Source organism: Tachypleus tridentatus, chromosome 8, assembly GCF_004210375.1.
Source record: "Tachypleus tridentatus isolate NWPU-2018 chromosome 8, ASM421037v1, whole genome shotgun sequence".
In the NCBI taxonomy this organism is placed as follows: domain Eukaryota; kingdom Metazoa; phylum Arthropoda; class Merostomata; order Xiphosura; family Limulidae; genus Tachypleus; species Tachypleus tridentatus.
Window position 1 is genome coordinate 27878469 of NC_134832.1, and position 16880 is coordinate 27895348.

Sequence of the window (16880 nt, forward strand, 5' to 3'; positions counted from 1 at the left end):
AACTTAGATGAGCAAAGAAAGAAACCCTGGCAGAAAAGTAACAGGTGTAATGTGAGAAGAAGTAAGCATTATTGGAAATTCATTTTCAATTTAAGGAAATGTTAACTTTTGTTATGTTAATTAATACTGAGGAAAGGTTTCAATTTTGACTATAGTGAGAGGGAGAAATTACAGTTTTACTTGACATTTCTCAAAAGAATAGTGCAAGGGTACTTTAACTTGATCAAATTAAAGTGTACCATAGAAACTCAGAGGTTAATCTGAAGGCTTATAATGCTAAAAATCTGGTTTTGATTCTCCTGGTTACCACAGCACAGATAGTTCATTGCATATTTTTATGCTTAACAGTAAAGAAAAACAAACTGAAATACTAATTATTGTTCAGAATTATCAGTATTTTGCAAAATTCACAGATAATGGCTTATATATCATAAAAAATATATACATGTGGTGTACCCAGTGTTTTATTTGGTGTTGATAGGAATTTTTAAAGTCATGAATATCTTAAATAAGCAAACAGCTTTACTAAATATTTTCCTATGTTGTTTTATTACAAAATGCAGGCTTGAAACATGAAAATACAACTTGTATGTATAATATGAAATGGTTGCACAATTTGTAAATGTAAGAAAGCTACTTAGAAGTGATATTGAAAGCACTGGGAGAAATTAATAGTCAAAGATAAAATTAGCATTAACAGACTTGTTTCAACTCAACTATGTAGGACCTAAGTAGTCTCAATCACTATTTCATCTTACTGAAATTCAACCAGATGGCAGATTAAGAATAAGGGCAGATGAGATAGCTAAAGGTGTGTGTTCTATTTCTGGTAGGGAAAAAAGAGGGTTACACCACAGCAGGTAGCTGCTCAAATGACAACCCAGGGAAATGAAAAGATTTTGGCATCATGATGTTCTTTTAACACACCTTCTGTAGAAAATTTATGCCTGTAGATGTGTTGTTGGATCAGTACCTAGTTCATAGTCATAATCGAGAATTATTACTGCTTTTAACCTACACACCTGGCTGAACCTTTGACTAGTTTAGAACTTTGTCAATCTCGACTTCAAGTATTTAAGATATACTTCCAATCATGGTCAGTCAGTCTATCATTCTCAGCTTTAAAGCAGTGTTCCTGATATGATGGGCTTTTAATCCAGTTTCTGCTTTTCCCTACTCTGACTACGAAGAGGGATTCCTCATTAACGTACAAGTCTTATAACTCAACTGCTCCAGAATTCCCCAGATTTTCTCTCCAGTGAAGGAATGAAGTCATCATAGAGTGAAAAATGCCAGGGTAGCATATACTGCTAGTGGCATTATGTTTGAATCCATATTCTTTAGGAGAGCTTGCTGAATTATTTAATATGGTTCCTTAATGTTTTCCAAGGTACCACCCAAGGAGATGAATAATGAAGATCATCATGATTTAGTAACTTGTTCCATCATAGGGTGTGGCACTACCATGAGGAGAAGATATCTGTGTTCATATTTATGATGGAACTATAACACCCCTAGGTTCAAAAATAACTTTCCGATATTAAGTACACCTCGACAGATGCATACATCCCATGAGAAAGAAATGGAACTGGCTCCAACAAAACTTTAATTTCAGCAGTAAACTATAGGATGATGGTAGTGCAGACAAGCCAAAAAAATCATCCAATGAATCTCCACTTTGACAGATGGAACTGCCAGATGATTGTACAGGATATACACCACCATAATATTCAAAGCAGTAATAACAAAATGACTAGGAGAGTCATCCCAAAAGAGGCCAAGCCTGGAAATGTTTCTAAGCCTTCTAAGATGATCATAAACCTGCTCATATTTTGATGAAAATGTTTATCAAAATAATAAAACTCTTATACTTTGTTCTGTTAAAAATACTGTAGAGCTGATACATTTTGTTCTGTTTAAGATGAATATTAGTTTAGATTAGTGAAATTATCAAAATGCTGATTTATAATTATGAATATAATAGCTGGTTCTCACAAAGGTGAATATTAATTTAGAATAGCAAAATAGTAAAAATGTTTAAAGTTTTATGAGAACGATAAAACATTAGGATATTTGGTAGTCATAAAACTAGAATAATTTGTTCTGATGAAAATGTTTTTTGTGTAAATTGGTTAAAGGTATAATTTTCTGATGTATTTTTATATCAGTTTAGAAAGATGAAATTAGACAATTTTGTTTTGATGAATTTGTAAGTTAGTTGATAATTGTGAAGCTTATGTAATCTTTTGAAAATGTTATTTACTTTTAAATGCTGGAACTGGTAGAGTGTTTTCTAACATAGATGTTTGTTGGTCTAAAAATTTGCAGTGTGCAATTTATTCTTCAAATATTTAGTATTGATAATTGTATTTCTTGATATAAACATTCTTGCTGGTATGAAGCTGGTAATTTTTATTGGATGGATATGTTTGTTATTCAGAGTTTTAAAAGTGGTGTAGTACTTTTTGTTTGCATTACATTACACTTTATTTTTGTTTATTTCACAAGAAATATTCTTTATTCTTCAAATACTTAGCACTGATATTTGTATTTCTTGATACAAACATTCTTGCTGGTATGAAGCTGGTACATTTTATTGGATGGATATGTTTGTTATTTAAAGTTTTACAATTGGTGTAGTACTTTTTGTTTGCATTACCTTAAACATTATTTTTATTTATTTCACAAGAAATATTCTTTATTTTAAAACTGTTCTTAATAGGTATTCTTAGTAATTGCTTGTTAAAAGCTTACAGTAACTTTTTTCTTATTTTCTTATTAAATTGTGCTTAAATTATTGCAAACATTATATTGACACTGTCATTTTTAAATATCTTATGTTATTACTTAATCTATCATTTACTTAATTTTCAATACTTACTTGCTATCTACCTGGCTAGTTATCCTTCATCCATGAAATCATCTTCCAGTGTTCCTGTTTATTTCAGTACTAGAGATGAAGCATGTTTTTGTGCAACAATTGTAAATTTGTAGAGAAGAAATATTTAGCAAAGTCTTGACTTTATCAAACATCTCAGAAACAAAACTATTAATTTTGAAGTTAACAGCAATGTTAGTTTTGAATAAATATATAATGGAATATATCTTTTTAGTTCCACTAGAAGCTCCACAAAACTTTCGATTGATAAGATTGATCAGTGCAACAACAGCAAAATTTGGTTGGGATGCAGTATCTTCTTCTTCTTTAAGAGGACACTTCATGGGGTATAAGGTGAGAGAGTAAAAAGCTATTTGAATATGTTTTTTCAAATTAAACTAATTAGCATGTGTTTTTTTTGTAAATAAAAAGATAAGATATATTTACAAATGTAAATCATACAGAAGACTTTGTAATACCTTAGATGTTCCTGCAGATTAGTTGGTTTGATATACTGATAGCTGTAGTTGTTTTTAATAATTCAATTATGTAAGATATATATTTTTAGGCATTTAGAAATTAGCTAAGTTTTGATATGGATTAGTAGATCCAGCAGTGATATATTTTGCATATTTTAATGGATAAAAGACCATGTTGTCTTTGTATATTACAAAGTTTTGCCCATAACAGAAAGTTATTTAGCTTAAGAGCATGTCCTCACACCTACTTTTAATTAATCTTTCAACAATAGCTGAAACATTGCAACTTATTATTTGCTTTTTTAAGAAGGATTAATACTTCTTAGTCCATTTTCAGATTGGTAAACAATACACACAACAAGATCCATATAAAAAATTAAACTTGGTTTTAGACTTATAATATGATGTGTTTAACCTGTCCATTTTAGACATTTATTTTAGTTAGTATTGTGATATTAGTTTAATCTCTGCATTGTCACCTCTCTGTAAATGTTATTTGTGGAGTCAACTTTATCAATAACTACTAATAAATCTTACACTAACTTAGATGTACTAATATAAGATTTCAAAGATGTATGTTTTTTAAAATGTGACATTTTTATCATGAGAGACTATTAAAATCTGCTTGAAACCCTTTACTATTTGTCATACAGCAAAGGTCTTAAAATGAAACATTAAAAGAAGTAAACCCAACCTTTTATGTTCTGCTATCTCATCTTCTGTTGGTGTTTTCTTGTTGCAGTTTCGAATCAGGACTTCAAAAGATCACCCTGATCACTGGAGGGAACAGCTGTTTTCAGAAAATAATACTCAGGGGATTGTTAATATTTTGAAGCCATTTTCAAAAAACGTTGCCGAAGTTGTTGCAGTTAATGGAAAATATTCAGGACCACCTTCAAACAAAGTATCTTTCATCACACCAGAGGGAGGTAAACATATCAATACAAAGATTTTTATATATATTAAAATATTGATAAAGAAGAGTCGATTCTTTAAATTTTTCTGAGCCAAAGATCTTTTAGTGTTTGTGAAACTTCTAATTTATTGTTTTGTTTAAATAATTGAAATTTACATATGAGCTCACATCTGAAGATATTGTTAATTAACAGGTTTTTCCAAGAGTTCTTTTAGGACTGAAGAGCAATTCATAAACTTTGTGAAAATGAAAAAAAAAGGTTTTCTGATTACACAAGTTCTAATTGTTTACCTGCACATTTCCTGAATTAAATATAGCCAAGGATTAAGTGAGGTTTAGTTAAATGCAAGGTTAATCATTGTGGGACTGAAAGACCTTATGGTTTGCATGTTAAAGTGAAACTAACAATTTTGTAAGAGAAAAAGTTGTCTAATCAAAGGGTGTTCTAAAGTAATTGAACCAGCCTAATGGACTTTGACAAAAGGCAGACGACTTTTTGAAATATGTAAAATGATCAGATGATTTTTGAAGTAGAGGATACAACCACAGTAATTCATTGATAATGTAAATGAACTATATACAGATGGTCTCACACCAGAAGTAGAGAAAAATACTTTAGCCTGTCAGTTGAATTCTAAAGCAGTTGAGTAGGCCTAAATGGACTTTTGACAAGAAGAGGAGAACTATATAGTGTTCAAGATATAACTGTAATGTCAATAGTGTAAGGAATTTTTGTACATACATTTAACTTTTTCCAAATATATATATTATTTTGAAAGCAATTTATTTTTTTAATTTATCACAAAGAATTCAGAGACACCTACTGTAAAAGAATCCTTAGTCCAACACACCTTTATACTTACATTACTATACTTCTTAAAAGGTAAAGTTACCTGACAGTGAAGGTACATTTTCATCATACTCAGCACTTTATACAGTTCAGAGACTGTTGGAGCTAGCTTTCTGATCCATGTGAATCTCTTTAAGCACTCCTATTCATGCTCTCTGACTGGCTAAGGCTTTTTTTATTATTTGACACAATAGCAAACTTTTGAAGTAGTCAGTAGTCATGAGTTATGTATATATAACTTCAATCTGTCTCCAGGACTGGTTCAGCAATATCCAGATTTATTCTCTGTAAAGGAGAAACAATATCATGTTTTGATCACCTTTTTTTTGTGTCATACACTGTACAATGTTGACACCAATGCTGAACAAACTGACTTGGATGTGGCAATAAGAACTACCAACAAATGTTAGCACAGACCATAGACCAAGCATTGTTTTGCTCTTCTAAGGTGGTGGGTTCATTCCACAGGCTGAATGGCATGAAGCAGAATTCATACAAGCCATCTTTCATGCTAAGTGCTAAAAGAACTCTAAGAAGTGCTCTTGTCATCCAGTCTAATTGCTCGTATCTGGTTATCAAATCTAATATTTGGAATCAACAGAAACCTTCCAGTGTGTTTAGACATTCAGCTGTTAACTTCAAGAGAAAAGTATTAGTGTGAGCTACTATTTTCACTCCTCTAAATTGAAGAGAGAACCTGGCCATGCCTTCTTTTTTTCTAACAAACATTACTTAAGATGACAAAGCACTCTCTTAAGGGTGTATAAACTTGTCATTTAACATACACTGTATCTTAGCATTGTCTACATCCATATTATTTCATTTAAGCCTGCAGGGTTGTTGTTCAATTGTTTAACTATACATGCATTACCTGTATCTGTATGATGTTTACTCACTGTTGTCCAACACTTACTTAACTATTTGGTTCAAATTATTTGCTCAATTCACAACCTATGATCTGTGATATATTGGCAACTGTACTCATTTTCAGACATGGTGCAATATTGCAACCTTAGTATTACTGCTAGTTTCAGTTGGAATCTAGAATATCAACTACCGTATATTAATTGCACTGGAACTTCATTCTTACTTGGAGAGATAACTGCCAAGCTAATACTTTGTGTTTTTTTAAGAGAAGAAAAAGCTAATTTCATATGTATTACAGGATACTGACAAATTACACTTCATCCACAGAAAAGCATAGAACACCATAAGGAGTACATGGAGGTTCTGTAACTTTCTCTCTCACATGTACTCATGCAGTCCATTGGTTCTGGACTTGATCCATCTCACATACAGTAGCAGTTTTACACATACCATGAACATAGTAGTTGCATAAGAAAAACTCCATATTCCAAAACATACTTAGCAGCACTACAACTATTACTAGACTGTTAGGGTTTTTCTTTTACCCATCTAAGTATTGGTCTGATTTTTTTCTCTTATGCTCCAGTCTTTTATTCTCCACTTAATTGCTCTTGGTACTGTCTGTCTCATAATATGCTTCACCTACGTCAGTGCACGCCCTATCTTGATACTCTATATAAGTACCTCCTTCAGATAATGTCACTTTTTCTCAACAAGCAATAATTAATGCATTTCTCTGCCCTACAACCATTGGAGATATTTTGATTGTTCTTCATGTAAGCTATTTTATAGTTATAAAAATTGTTTGGCAAGCTGATTTGTGACATGAATTCTTGGATTAATATGTCCAGCAGAGAAGAAAATTGGGTTTCTTTTATCCCACCTCTGTTATCTAACATTGCTCATGCATCAGGGGAGATTGCTTTTGGTTAAGGCTTTCTTTGACCATATTTGTAATGAGATGGAGACATACATTTCATCCAGAATTGTTTCTTTATGGGGCTCTCAAGCTGCACTAATGGGCAGTCCTGATTATTATTGAGAGAATTTAGTCACACTTTTTCCAGTGCCTTCCTTTACTCTGTCAGCTTCTTATGAAGCCAATTTGAATCAGCCACCTCATGCTCCTTCTCTTCCATTGGTACTTCAAGTGCATGATGTTTTGGATCTTTTCCCAATTGCTTTTGAGTCTGCACTTTTATATGGAAAGGACTGAGGTATTTAGTTCTCTTTCCATCCTCTAGTAGTATGGTTCATGCAGGGAGAGTTATTGCTCAATTATGTGAAGGAGCAACTGTACATTGTCTGTCACATTTTTCAAAATGTCATTTTTTCACCTACCATTGCCAGGTGGAAGCATATTTAGAATCTCAGAAAGTAGGCCATCACCTGAAAATATGAGGTTCCAGAATGGTATCTGTGTTCAATCTGTATAGATCACAATTTTCTAGGATTCATCTGACCCTAAATATGTTGTTCAGATATACCATTTTTAGGAAGCCTCTCAATGATTGCCACATCACTTTGATAATGAGTTGGGACCATTGTTAGTATCCATCTTGGTTTGATTTTTAACTTCTGCATTTGCCCTAGTCTCTTGACTGGTATGTTGTTGGGATTTCTTGAACAGTGGGAGTTGTTGGAGAATGCTTTTCTACCTGCTGCTACTTTTGGTGAATTACATGAGGCCCTTTTTCTCCAATCCTTGATTTCTGAGGATGTCTTTGAATTTAAGGATCGATGCTGTTTATATGTTGTCATCATATGGCTTCTTGGCTTTACACAGCTCCTTCAAGGGCTTATATTTCTGCCCCTATTCAAGTGTCCTGACCCACAACATCAGCCCCTCAGTCCATTGGTACTCAGAATAGACTCTACCCATATACATGAGGTTCCTTTGCTAGGTCATAATGTTACCAGTGGTGGAATTGACTACTGTATGCCTTTGGGGTATATGGAGGCTCGTCTTTGAGAATTTCTGGACATGTGGAAAACATTTACTATGGATTCATGGGTACTATGAGCCCTTGCATAAGGATTAATCATTCAATTCATATCTCCACCACATTATCCCTCCAACATGTGTTTTCATTTTCCATGGATCCTCCAATTTTGGAACTTTGATCCACAGATATTAAAGGTTTGTTGGTCATTGGGACAGTGGAGAAAGTCATTTTAGTTCTGTTCCAGTTTTATTCCCATCTGTTTGTTGTGCCAAATATAATCGAAGAATGACATCTAATCATTGATCTTTATCATCTAAATCATCACTAGATCTTCCATGTTTCACAATAGAGTCTTTTTTCACTCTGCATTGGTATTTTTTGCTAGAACTGTGGAGGTCCAAGACTGATGTCACTAGTGCCTATTTACACATTCCAATAATGGTGACATCCTGCCAGTATTTGCATTTTGGGCATGAGGATCTGGTGGTGCAGTTCAGGACTGCTCATACTCTCCCATTTTTCTTTTGCATTAAGAATTGGTGTTAGAGATTGTGAATTGGGTCAGACTCAAAAAGTCATAATTTTATCTGATTGAGGTACTTATATACAATACCAGGATATAGGGCACACTGAAATATGTGGAGAGTGTCACAAGACAGATATTGCAAAAAAGCAGTTAAGTGGGGAATAAAAGACTGGAGCAAGTGAGAAAAATTGGTCCAGTGCTTAGATGGGTAAAGTAAGAGAAACCTTAGTACTCAAGTAATAGCTGTAATGTGTGAGGAAGTAAGTACTATTGGAAATCCACCTCATTTTAAGAAAATGTTAACATCCATTCATCCTAAGGATGCCACTGCCAGTGCCAGAACTGAGAGTGGCAATAACTACCTTCATTCTATAAGTGATGCGACCTAGATTTAGTTGAAGATTTACCTCTCCACATTCTCTGTTATTATGAGAACAAAGTCCGTATGTATTGATCAGGTTTACTTGAAAAGCCAGATATATTGCAGTGTTCTGACAGCTTTTGTGTCTACCAGGAACTTTTAATCTCTTGCCTTTAAAAGTAATTTTTAGTGAATGGAAATAAGCTTGAAGTAAGCAGAGAAGCACTTCTCTATTTTAAATTAGATTCAGAAATAAAGCTCAGAACTGTTCATGATGGGTCAAATTAGGAAATGCCAGTTTAGAGGGGAATGAGAGCTCTGACTGTTGGTCAGGTTATTGCTAACAGCTCACTTACTGATTTGACTGGATCGTATACTGCTAGGATATTCACATGGGTGAAAAACCAATGAAATGAAAGGAAGTAGCATTCTTTGTCTTATGAACTGTTACGTTATTATCTGACAAAATGTATACTGCTATGTTTCTATGATTACACTTCATTATCACATTATTAGGACAGCTGGAATGAATAATTAACACACAGTTCATTAAAAGTTTGCACAACTAAAAGTAGTTGCAAGAAGTTAACAAACTAAGCTGTGTAATCATCATAAGTTAGGATGGTCTGTAGTTTACAAGATCAATGGGTTGCAAAGAGTTAAGAAACCCTTGCCTACCAAGTTAACAAAGAGTGTTACAATAAGAGGTATCCCTAAGTTATCATGCAGTGATTTTCTCCAGGAGTACATTAGCGAGGGGATGGTGAAATGGCTAACTTCAGAGGAAGGTAAACCTGGTGAAGAGCCCATGGCTCCTATAAAGACCACTTCCAGAGGGTAATTAAGGATAGAGAGAATCATCAGTTGATCATTTACCTAGAGTGAGCTGCACCAGCAAGAGGATAGTGTGTGTCAGTCTAGAACAAAGGATCATCCCATGTGTAGATTACAGGCTTTGTCAGAGAAAAACCACCAAAAGAGGTGGTGAATGAACAATTTAATGTAGTATTTAATGTGTGTATTAGGATTGTTCAGTGGTTTACATAATGTAAACGATATTTGCAAAGTTGTAACTGTTATTTCCTTGAAAAAGTTGTCAATTTAACTCATAGTGATGATACTAGATCTAGAATGTTTATAATCATATTTTATGAACCTGTATTTTATTTAAGTGAGAGTTCAATATAAGTACAAGAATTAATAATCTAATAGTTGTTGAGCAAGGAAAGATTGAGTTGTTGATTGAATCATTGAAAGTTGGTATTTCTTCCAGCTAATCAGTATGTTATTCAGGTTTGTTATTATTCAAGAAAATTCCCATTAAACAATATCAGTGTATAATGCCTACAGCATTTTCCGTTTATATCAAAAGGTTTATTTAGGAAATTAAGTTTGCAAGTCAAACATATGTGCATAAATTTTTCTAACACTGTCATTTATCACAGTGGATCCAGAGCTTTCAATAATTATCTGTTTTTTTTTGTCATATTCTATACAAACTGATTCAGTTACTCTAGAACACAATCTGACAAGATGAACTATTCTTCCTACTCTATTATTACGGTATGGTCTATGATAAATTTGCTTTAAAAATCACTATAATATGCTCTTTACGACTAAACTCACAATCATACAGTATAAATCTAACTGCCAAACTACATTCTAAATCTGTATTTATATTCCAATAGAGGTCTAGAATATTTCACATACTACTAGATATGATGATGAATAATACTAAATTAAAACAAGAAGAAAAACTTGGAAAGTTTTAGTAGATATGATACAATAATATAACAATCACCAATCATAACTATTAACTACACAATGTATGGTTCACAAACAATTATGTAAGCAAACCTGTGATAAACTCTCATTTCTAAAAATAACTAAATTTAACACTTGTACTATATAAACTCACCAAATCATAACACTCACATTAAACTTAAACAGTCATGTATATATAACAATCTCACATTATTTTAATGAAGTAATTTTGAAAGAACCCACCCAATAATGAAACACATTATAAGAATACCAACGTACTTGTGGAAGATTATTTACAAAAAAAAATTGTCATAGTTTTGTGGAAGATTATATACAGAAAAAAAATTGTCACAGTTTTGTATATAAACTGCAAATTTGTTTACAGTCTGTGACTTGTTGGCAGTAAATCCAAACAATGAATGGAAAGCACACAATCTACTTGTTTTAAAAATAGTGTATTCAAAATGTGTCAAATGTACATATAAAAATTCTTTACAGTATGGATCATCATGGTTCTATCCAAAAGTCTAAATAATTCTATTTTCTTGTCTAAAGTCCACACACACTGTTTTAGTTACTTTATAACCCTATTGACAAGATGAGTTATTTTCTCTACTCTATTCATTATTACACATTCTGTGATAAATTCACTTATGTTACCCTGTGAGTTACCCCAGAACTTTAAATAATTGTTTCCTTTTCATCATAGTTTACACAGATGGGTTTAGTTTCTATAGAACACCACTCAACAAGTTAGATTATTTCTTCTTACCTGTCAATGTTTTTCTGACTGAACTTCACTTGACTTGTCCTAACTTTCTTTGCACAAACACACACACTTACACAAATATATATATATACATATCCAAACTGAGGCCTTGAACTTTCTACAAACCATAAAATGCTATGATATAACAATATTAATTTAAGGCAATGAAAAACTGCCACAGATTCATGTAATGTGACATTAGTTTATAACAACTGAACTACAAGCAAAATTTGTCATAACTGTCACCTTCAAAATAATTAATTGTGAAACACACACTTGTTTTGAAGACTAAATAATCATTAAATATTAAATTACTAAATTAACTAAACAACAACTCTTATGCTGAACAATCTTGAATATTCAACAATTTTATTTTGAACATTAAATACTATTGTTGTATTGTAATAGCTTCAGGAAAACACATGACTTGTTAGTTGTTGTAAGTTTAGTTGTATATCTTATTGTAACTAATATATATTTCCTTCAGTTCCTGGGCCAGTGGCCAGCTTCAGTGCTTTCCCATTAGGATCCAGTGCTTTCTATTTGATCTGGAAGAAACCAGTAGAGGCCAATGGAGTTTTGATAGGATATCATATTTTTTATGAAAAAGGTAAGAAGTAAGATATGTATTTTTTTTTCTAATGAACATTTTGTGACATAATTTAAGATTTATCATGTTGTTAGTGTTTTGTGTTTTTAAATGGATTTAGTATATTTTAAAATTAACTAAATAAGATATCATTTCCAAAATAATTTTGATTATGATTATCATGAACCAGATGCCATCTTATCATTTTAATGAAGTAGTATTCTGGTTCAGTATTGCTTTTTTTAAGTGCAGGTGAGAAAACATTAGATTTAGGTTATTAAATCAAATAATTATGTAAATTTTCAATGGCACTGACAAGTTCAGCTAATGTCTGTTGACTAAAAATCACAACATATAATATAAATATGTCATAGTAAACTTATATAACTTCTGTTTTTGGTGGGAAGTGAGATTCCTTACTTCTATATTATTAAAGCACTCTAGATTTAAATCATGTAGCATCAATAACCTAGTTACTACATTTTCTGTAAAAAAGATGTTATTGTTTTATTCTTTGAAAACAGTTTTAAAAACTGCATTTCACTAAATGTTACTTTTATATAAAAACATAAACATTATCAGCTCATACATTAGAGAAAAATTACTCAGTAGTTGATCCTCTCTGACACATATCAATGTTTGCAGACTTTCAATGCTAGAATCCAGGTTTCAATACCTGTGGTGCACATAACACAGATAGACCATTGTATAACTTTGTGCTTTAACTTCAAACAAACAACCAACCAAACCATTCTATAGTTGTAATTGCAGATATTTTGAATGTCATTCTTGAAAGTTTAGCACCTTGATACCTGGCTGGTCTGAGTGGCATGTACCACTACAAATTAGTCTTGAAAATGACACCGAGTATAGGCAGCCTGAGAACCTTTTGGGGAGGTCTCTGTAGGACACCTCAGTATTCATATGTGAAAAATAGTAGGTCAAATTATAGGATGTTATTTACCATCATGCATTACATTGCACTAGCTGTAGCTATTAGCCAATGGTTAAGGTTATGACCTCTTACACAGATGAGAACCTTTTAGCAACAATATATTGACTTTCAAAATCACCAGAGGATAGCAGTAGCATAGCATGCAGCAGATATTTGTCATAATTCAGAGGTACTAAGCATGAAATGAAATATTTGATGGTGATGTTTATATGCTTTTTGGTTGTAAAGGTGCAAGCTGCAGGTCTCTATTCTCACTTTTATAATTTATTCAAATAGCAATGAAGCAAAACTGTTAACCTCCTAATATTCAAAGGGACTGCCAAAGTAGATCTGGATTGGATTTTGAAGCAATTTATTAACTTGCTATTTGTATCTATTGGATTTGGGAAGACTGAACATGCTTATTATCTGAGGTCTACTAAATCTAAACTGTTATGATGATTTTATGACCACAGCTTACAAGCCATGTATGGCTTGATAAGCCTTCAGCCAAAAGGGAGTAACAACTATTATTCTCTGAGCTATATAGTGGAATTCTATTGTGGTTCCACTGAGCAGATCATCTGAGATCAAGAAATTACAACAGTTAGGATAGTAATAGGATCACACAGAAGATAGCCATTAAATTTTTAAAGGCAACAAATTTAACAATATGTACTTTCCAAGGTTTTAAGATAATGTGTGAGAAATAATTGGTTATTACTGCTTGGATAGCTGATAGTACTAAATATGTGCTTAGAACATTATCAGCTAATGGTACTAGATATGACATTTAGAGCATTACCAGATGATGATACTAGAAATGACACTTAGAACATTATCAGGCAATGATACTAAGTATGACATTTAGAATGTTCCAGGTGATGATACTAGAAATGGCACTCAGAACATTATCAGGTGATGGTACTAGATATGACACTTAGAACTGAGTATTATTTCAAAAACATTTAGTGAATAAATTCAATTGTTTCTTTCAAAAGTAAACTGTGTGTGACTTTTGGACTGTGTGTACATGCAAAAGTATACCTCGAAGTATCAATGCCCAGGATGTATTTTTCACTTGTATTCAGTGACAACATTGTGCTGTTAATGACACAAAAGGTAATTTAACATCTGGAAAATTCATTTGTCTGCAGATTTCTTGTTGATGTTTAATTTACTGTGTTAGTAAGCTTCCTGTCCCATGAATGGCAATGACAACATTACTATCAGTAAATAATTCATTGCATATGAGGAATATAACTTTACTATTTCATGGAGTGTTTTCAACTGTAGTTGAACAAGATTTATAATGAATTCCACAGTGAATAGACTCAGAAGTTATGAAGACTTTTAGAAATTACAATAAAATGTATATTTTATTGAAATTGGACTGTGTATATTATATTTTAGATATATTAATGTAATGTTTAGCTTCTGAATAACATTTCGCTAGTATTTTGTGAGGTAGATAATTGATGAATAAGGGTAAAAATAGGTTAGTGAGCTAGCAAGTTCAGTCTGTCCAATGCTAGCATTAGATACTAAATAATATATGTAATCTAGTTTAGTAAGTGTATTTGCATCATTATTTCACTGTTAGGTGGTTACTTAGGTAACTCACAAGGCACTGAACTACAGTTTTATGTACTTGTTTTCAATATCCACAATCGAAATATTTTATAAGTCAGTAACTTCTAGTGAAGTATCTGTTAAGGTACACATGAATGAGGATCACATATCTATCATAAGTATTGAACATAAGTGAATGTATATACTGAATACAATGATCAAAGACCAATTGAGTTCAGTCTTTGTCAGTATTCAGATATCTGAAGGTGTAATTGTTTCATGTTTTTCAATATTAAGATACAATTACTATTAGTTTATGTTTCATCTTAAGAACAGGAGGTATACTGCACTTGTTTTATTGATGTTTATGAAAATTATGATCGTTATTACTGTGTAACTTTGTGATGAAGTGAAAGACTGTTGTGACAAGCTTTATACCACACAAATGACTTGGAGTAGATCAGCATCTATATCTTTGTTATGATTGAACATGTTTATTTTTTTTCAAAAATAATTTACTAGCAGTTTTATTGACTAATTCATTTATGTGCAAGTTATGCACCTTAAAGTGGATTGTTATGTAGCTTGAAGTATGTAAGTAATCCCTGTACAGCTCTATCTCATTTCCCTAAAAGTTGTACTAAACTTTTTAAATGTGCAGGATTAGTAGTAAGACAATACCTCTACATAATTTAGCAACCTGAATCACTGGCTGTGTTTAGAACTTGACGTAGATGAATTCATACCTTCAGTTCTCCTCCTTCTGCCAACAGAAGCTCTATTAAACACAATCAAACACTGGTAGAGATTCTACATCACAGCTTCAAGACAGCAGTCAGCTGACTTCCTTCATGTATTTGCATGTGCTAAATCAGAATATTCTTTGTTATTATGTATTGATAACTAACGTATTTGCAGGAGCTGGATCGAGACAATCTTTATGGTGCATTCATAGTAACTAGGTTGTGATAATTGTTCATATTATGTTAGAATAACTAACATACTTGCAGGAAGGAGCTGGGTCAGAGAAGTAATTTTATTGTATTCATAGAAACTCGGTTGGAATAGTTGTTGGTATATACTCTGTGTGCATAATATCATGCATATAGTATAAGCAAGCCAGAAAGTAAATACAATGGTTTTGAATGTAGCAGAGAGACAATCTGGTAATCACAGTGTAGTTTCTGGTATTGGATTTGGATACCAAGTATTTGAAATGACAAACAGCTAGGTGGCAGTTACTTGTACAAACAATGAGATAAAGAATCTAGAGTTATTGCTTTATAGGTTTCCAAAAGATCCAGTATGTATAATTAAATGGACTGCGGCAGTAAAATGTACAGATACAAACAATATTGACAAGGCTAGGAAACCATTACTGTATCATAGACTATGCAGTTCTCATTTTATATCTGGTTAGTAATACTTGTATATAAAATGTACCTTGTCACAATTGTATTGCATGTATCTTGATACAATCTGTAGCTTATAAATATTTGCTGCTTTTCATGATCTAACTACTGTGACACAGGTTTATACAAGTAATGGTAGGTAGAAGGGCCCAGTGGGCGATTAATAAAATTTTATCAAAAATCTGGTTTGTCAAGACAGGTGGCTTTAAAATCCAAGGTTTATATGTGTAAGGTGTTGGGTAATGTGTACTGAAGAAAGTAGTCTTGGTGCTACAAGATAGGAGGACTTAAAATGCAATATAATATGATGTAGTACATCCAGATTGTAAATTTACCACTGATAGTACATAAAAACAATTTCAAGTTATCCTTAAATGTAAGCTAAATAATTGGATGTCTTGTACACTTTCCATAGTCTGACATCATGCACTTAGCCTACCACAAAGTACTTGTAAGCATCAAGGCTTTTATAGGACTTAAACTGTTTTCTGATGTAAAAAAAAATATTGTAAGGACTAGCTAATAACTAATTGAGACCTGTTGAAATTTAATTTGGTATTTAGGCCTAATTTTGGTTCTCCTTTTGCAGTGTCAGCTAATTTACTGGCATATAGTGTTAATGTTATTGCTGATAGGATGGAATTAGGTTGACTTTTGTCCACTTTCTTCATCTTGATTTGCATATATTTTCTGGTTTGCAAGTAAATTTGTGAAAAAGTAACTGAGAAGTAGGTGATTGTGAAGCAGAGGTCATGTTTATACAAATGATGTTTACATCCAATGTGGCCACAGACTGTTACCATGACTACTTTCCTCACATGACTGCATAACCTTTATTGAGAATTGACATATTCGAAGGAACTGGATTGCTATAGTTGTTGGTATTTATTTTGGATAACTGATATATTTATAGGAGGTGGGTCAGGGAATCTTTGGTATTGAGTACAAATAACTGTCATTTCCACAGAAGCTTGGTTGAGATGGTCTTTGTGACATATTCATAGAAGCTGGATTAGG

General features: G+C 32.4%; 1 protein-coding gene across 3 annotated transcripts in view; it reads left to right on the forward strand.

The window, feature by feature from the left end:
* The window catches only part of LOC143222043 (neuroglian-like), a 132788-nt gene that overhangs the window by 102706 nt on the left and 13202 nt on the right, over positions 1–16880 (forward strand). For all 3 annotated transcript variants that reach the window (XM_076447873.1, XM_076447875.1, XM_076447874.1), the window contains exons 16-18: positions 3114–3232; positions 4100–4286; positions 11844–11966. In XM_076447873.1, coding sequence (XP_076303988.1) covers positions 3114–3232; positions 4100–4286; positions 11844–11966 — 429 coding nt within the window. The remainder of the gene's footprint in view (positions 1–3113; positions 3233–4099; positions 4287–11843; positions 11967–16880) is intronic.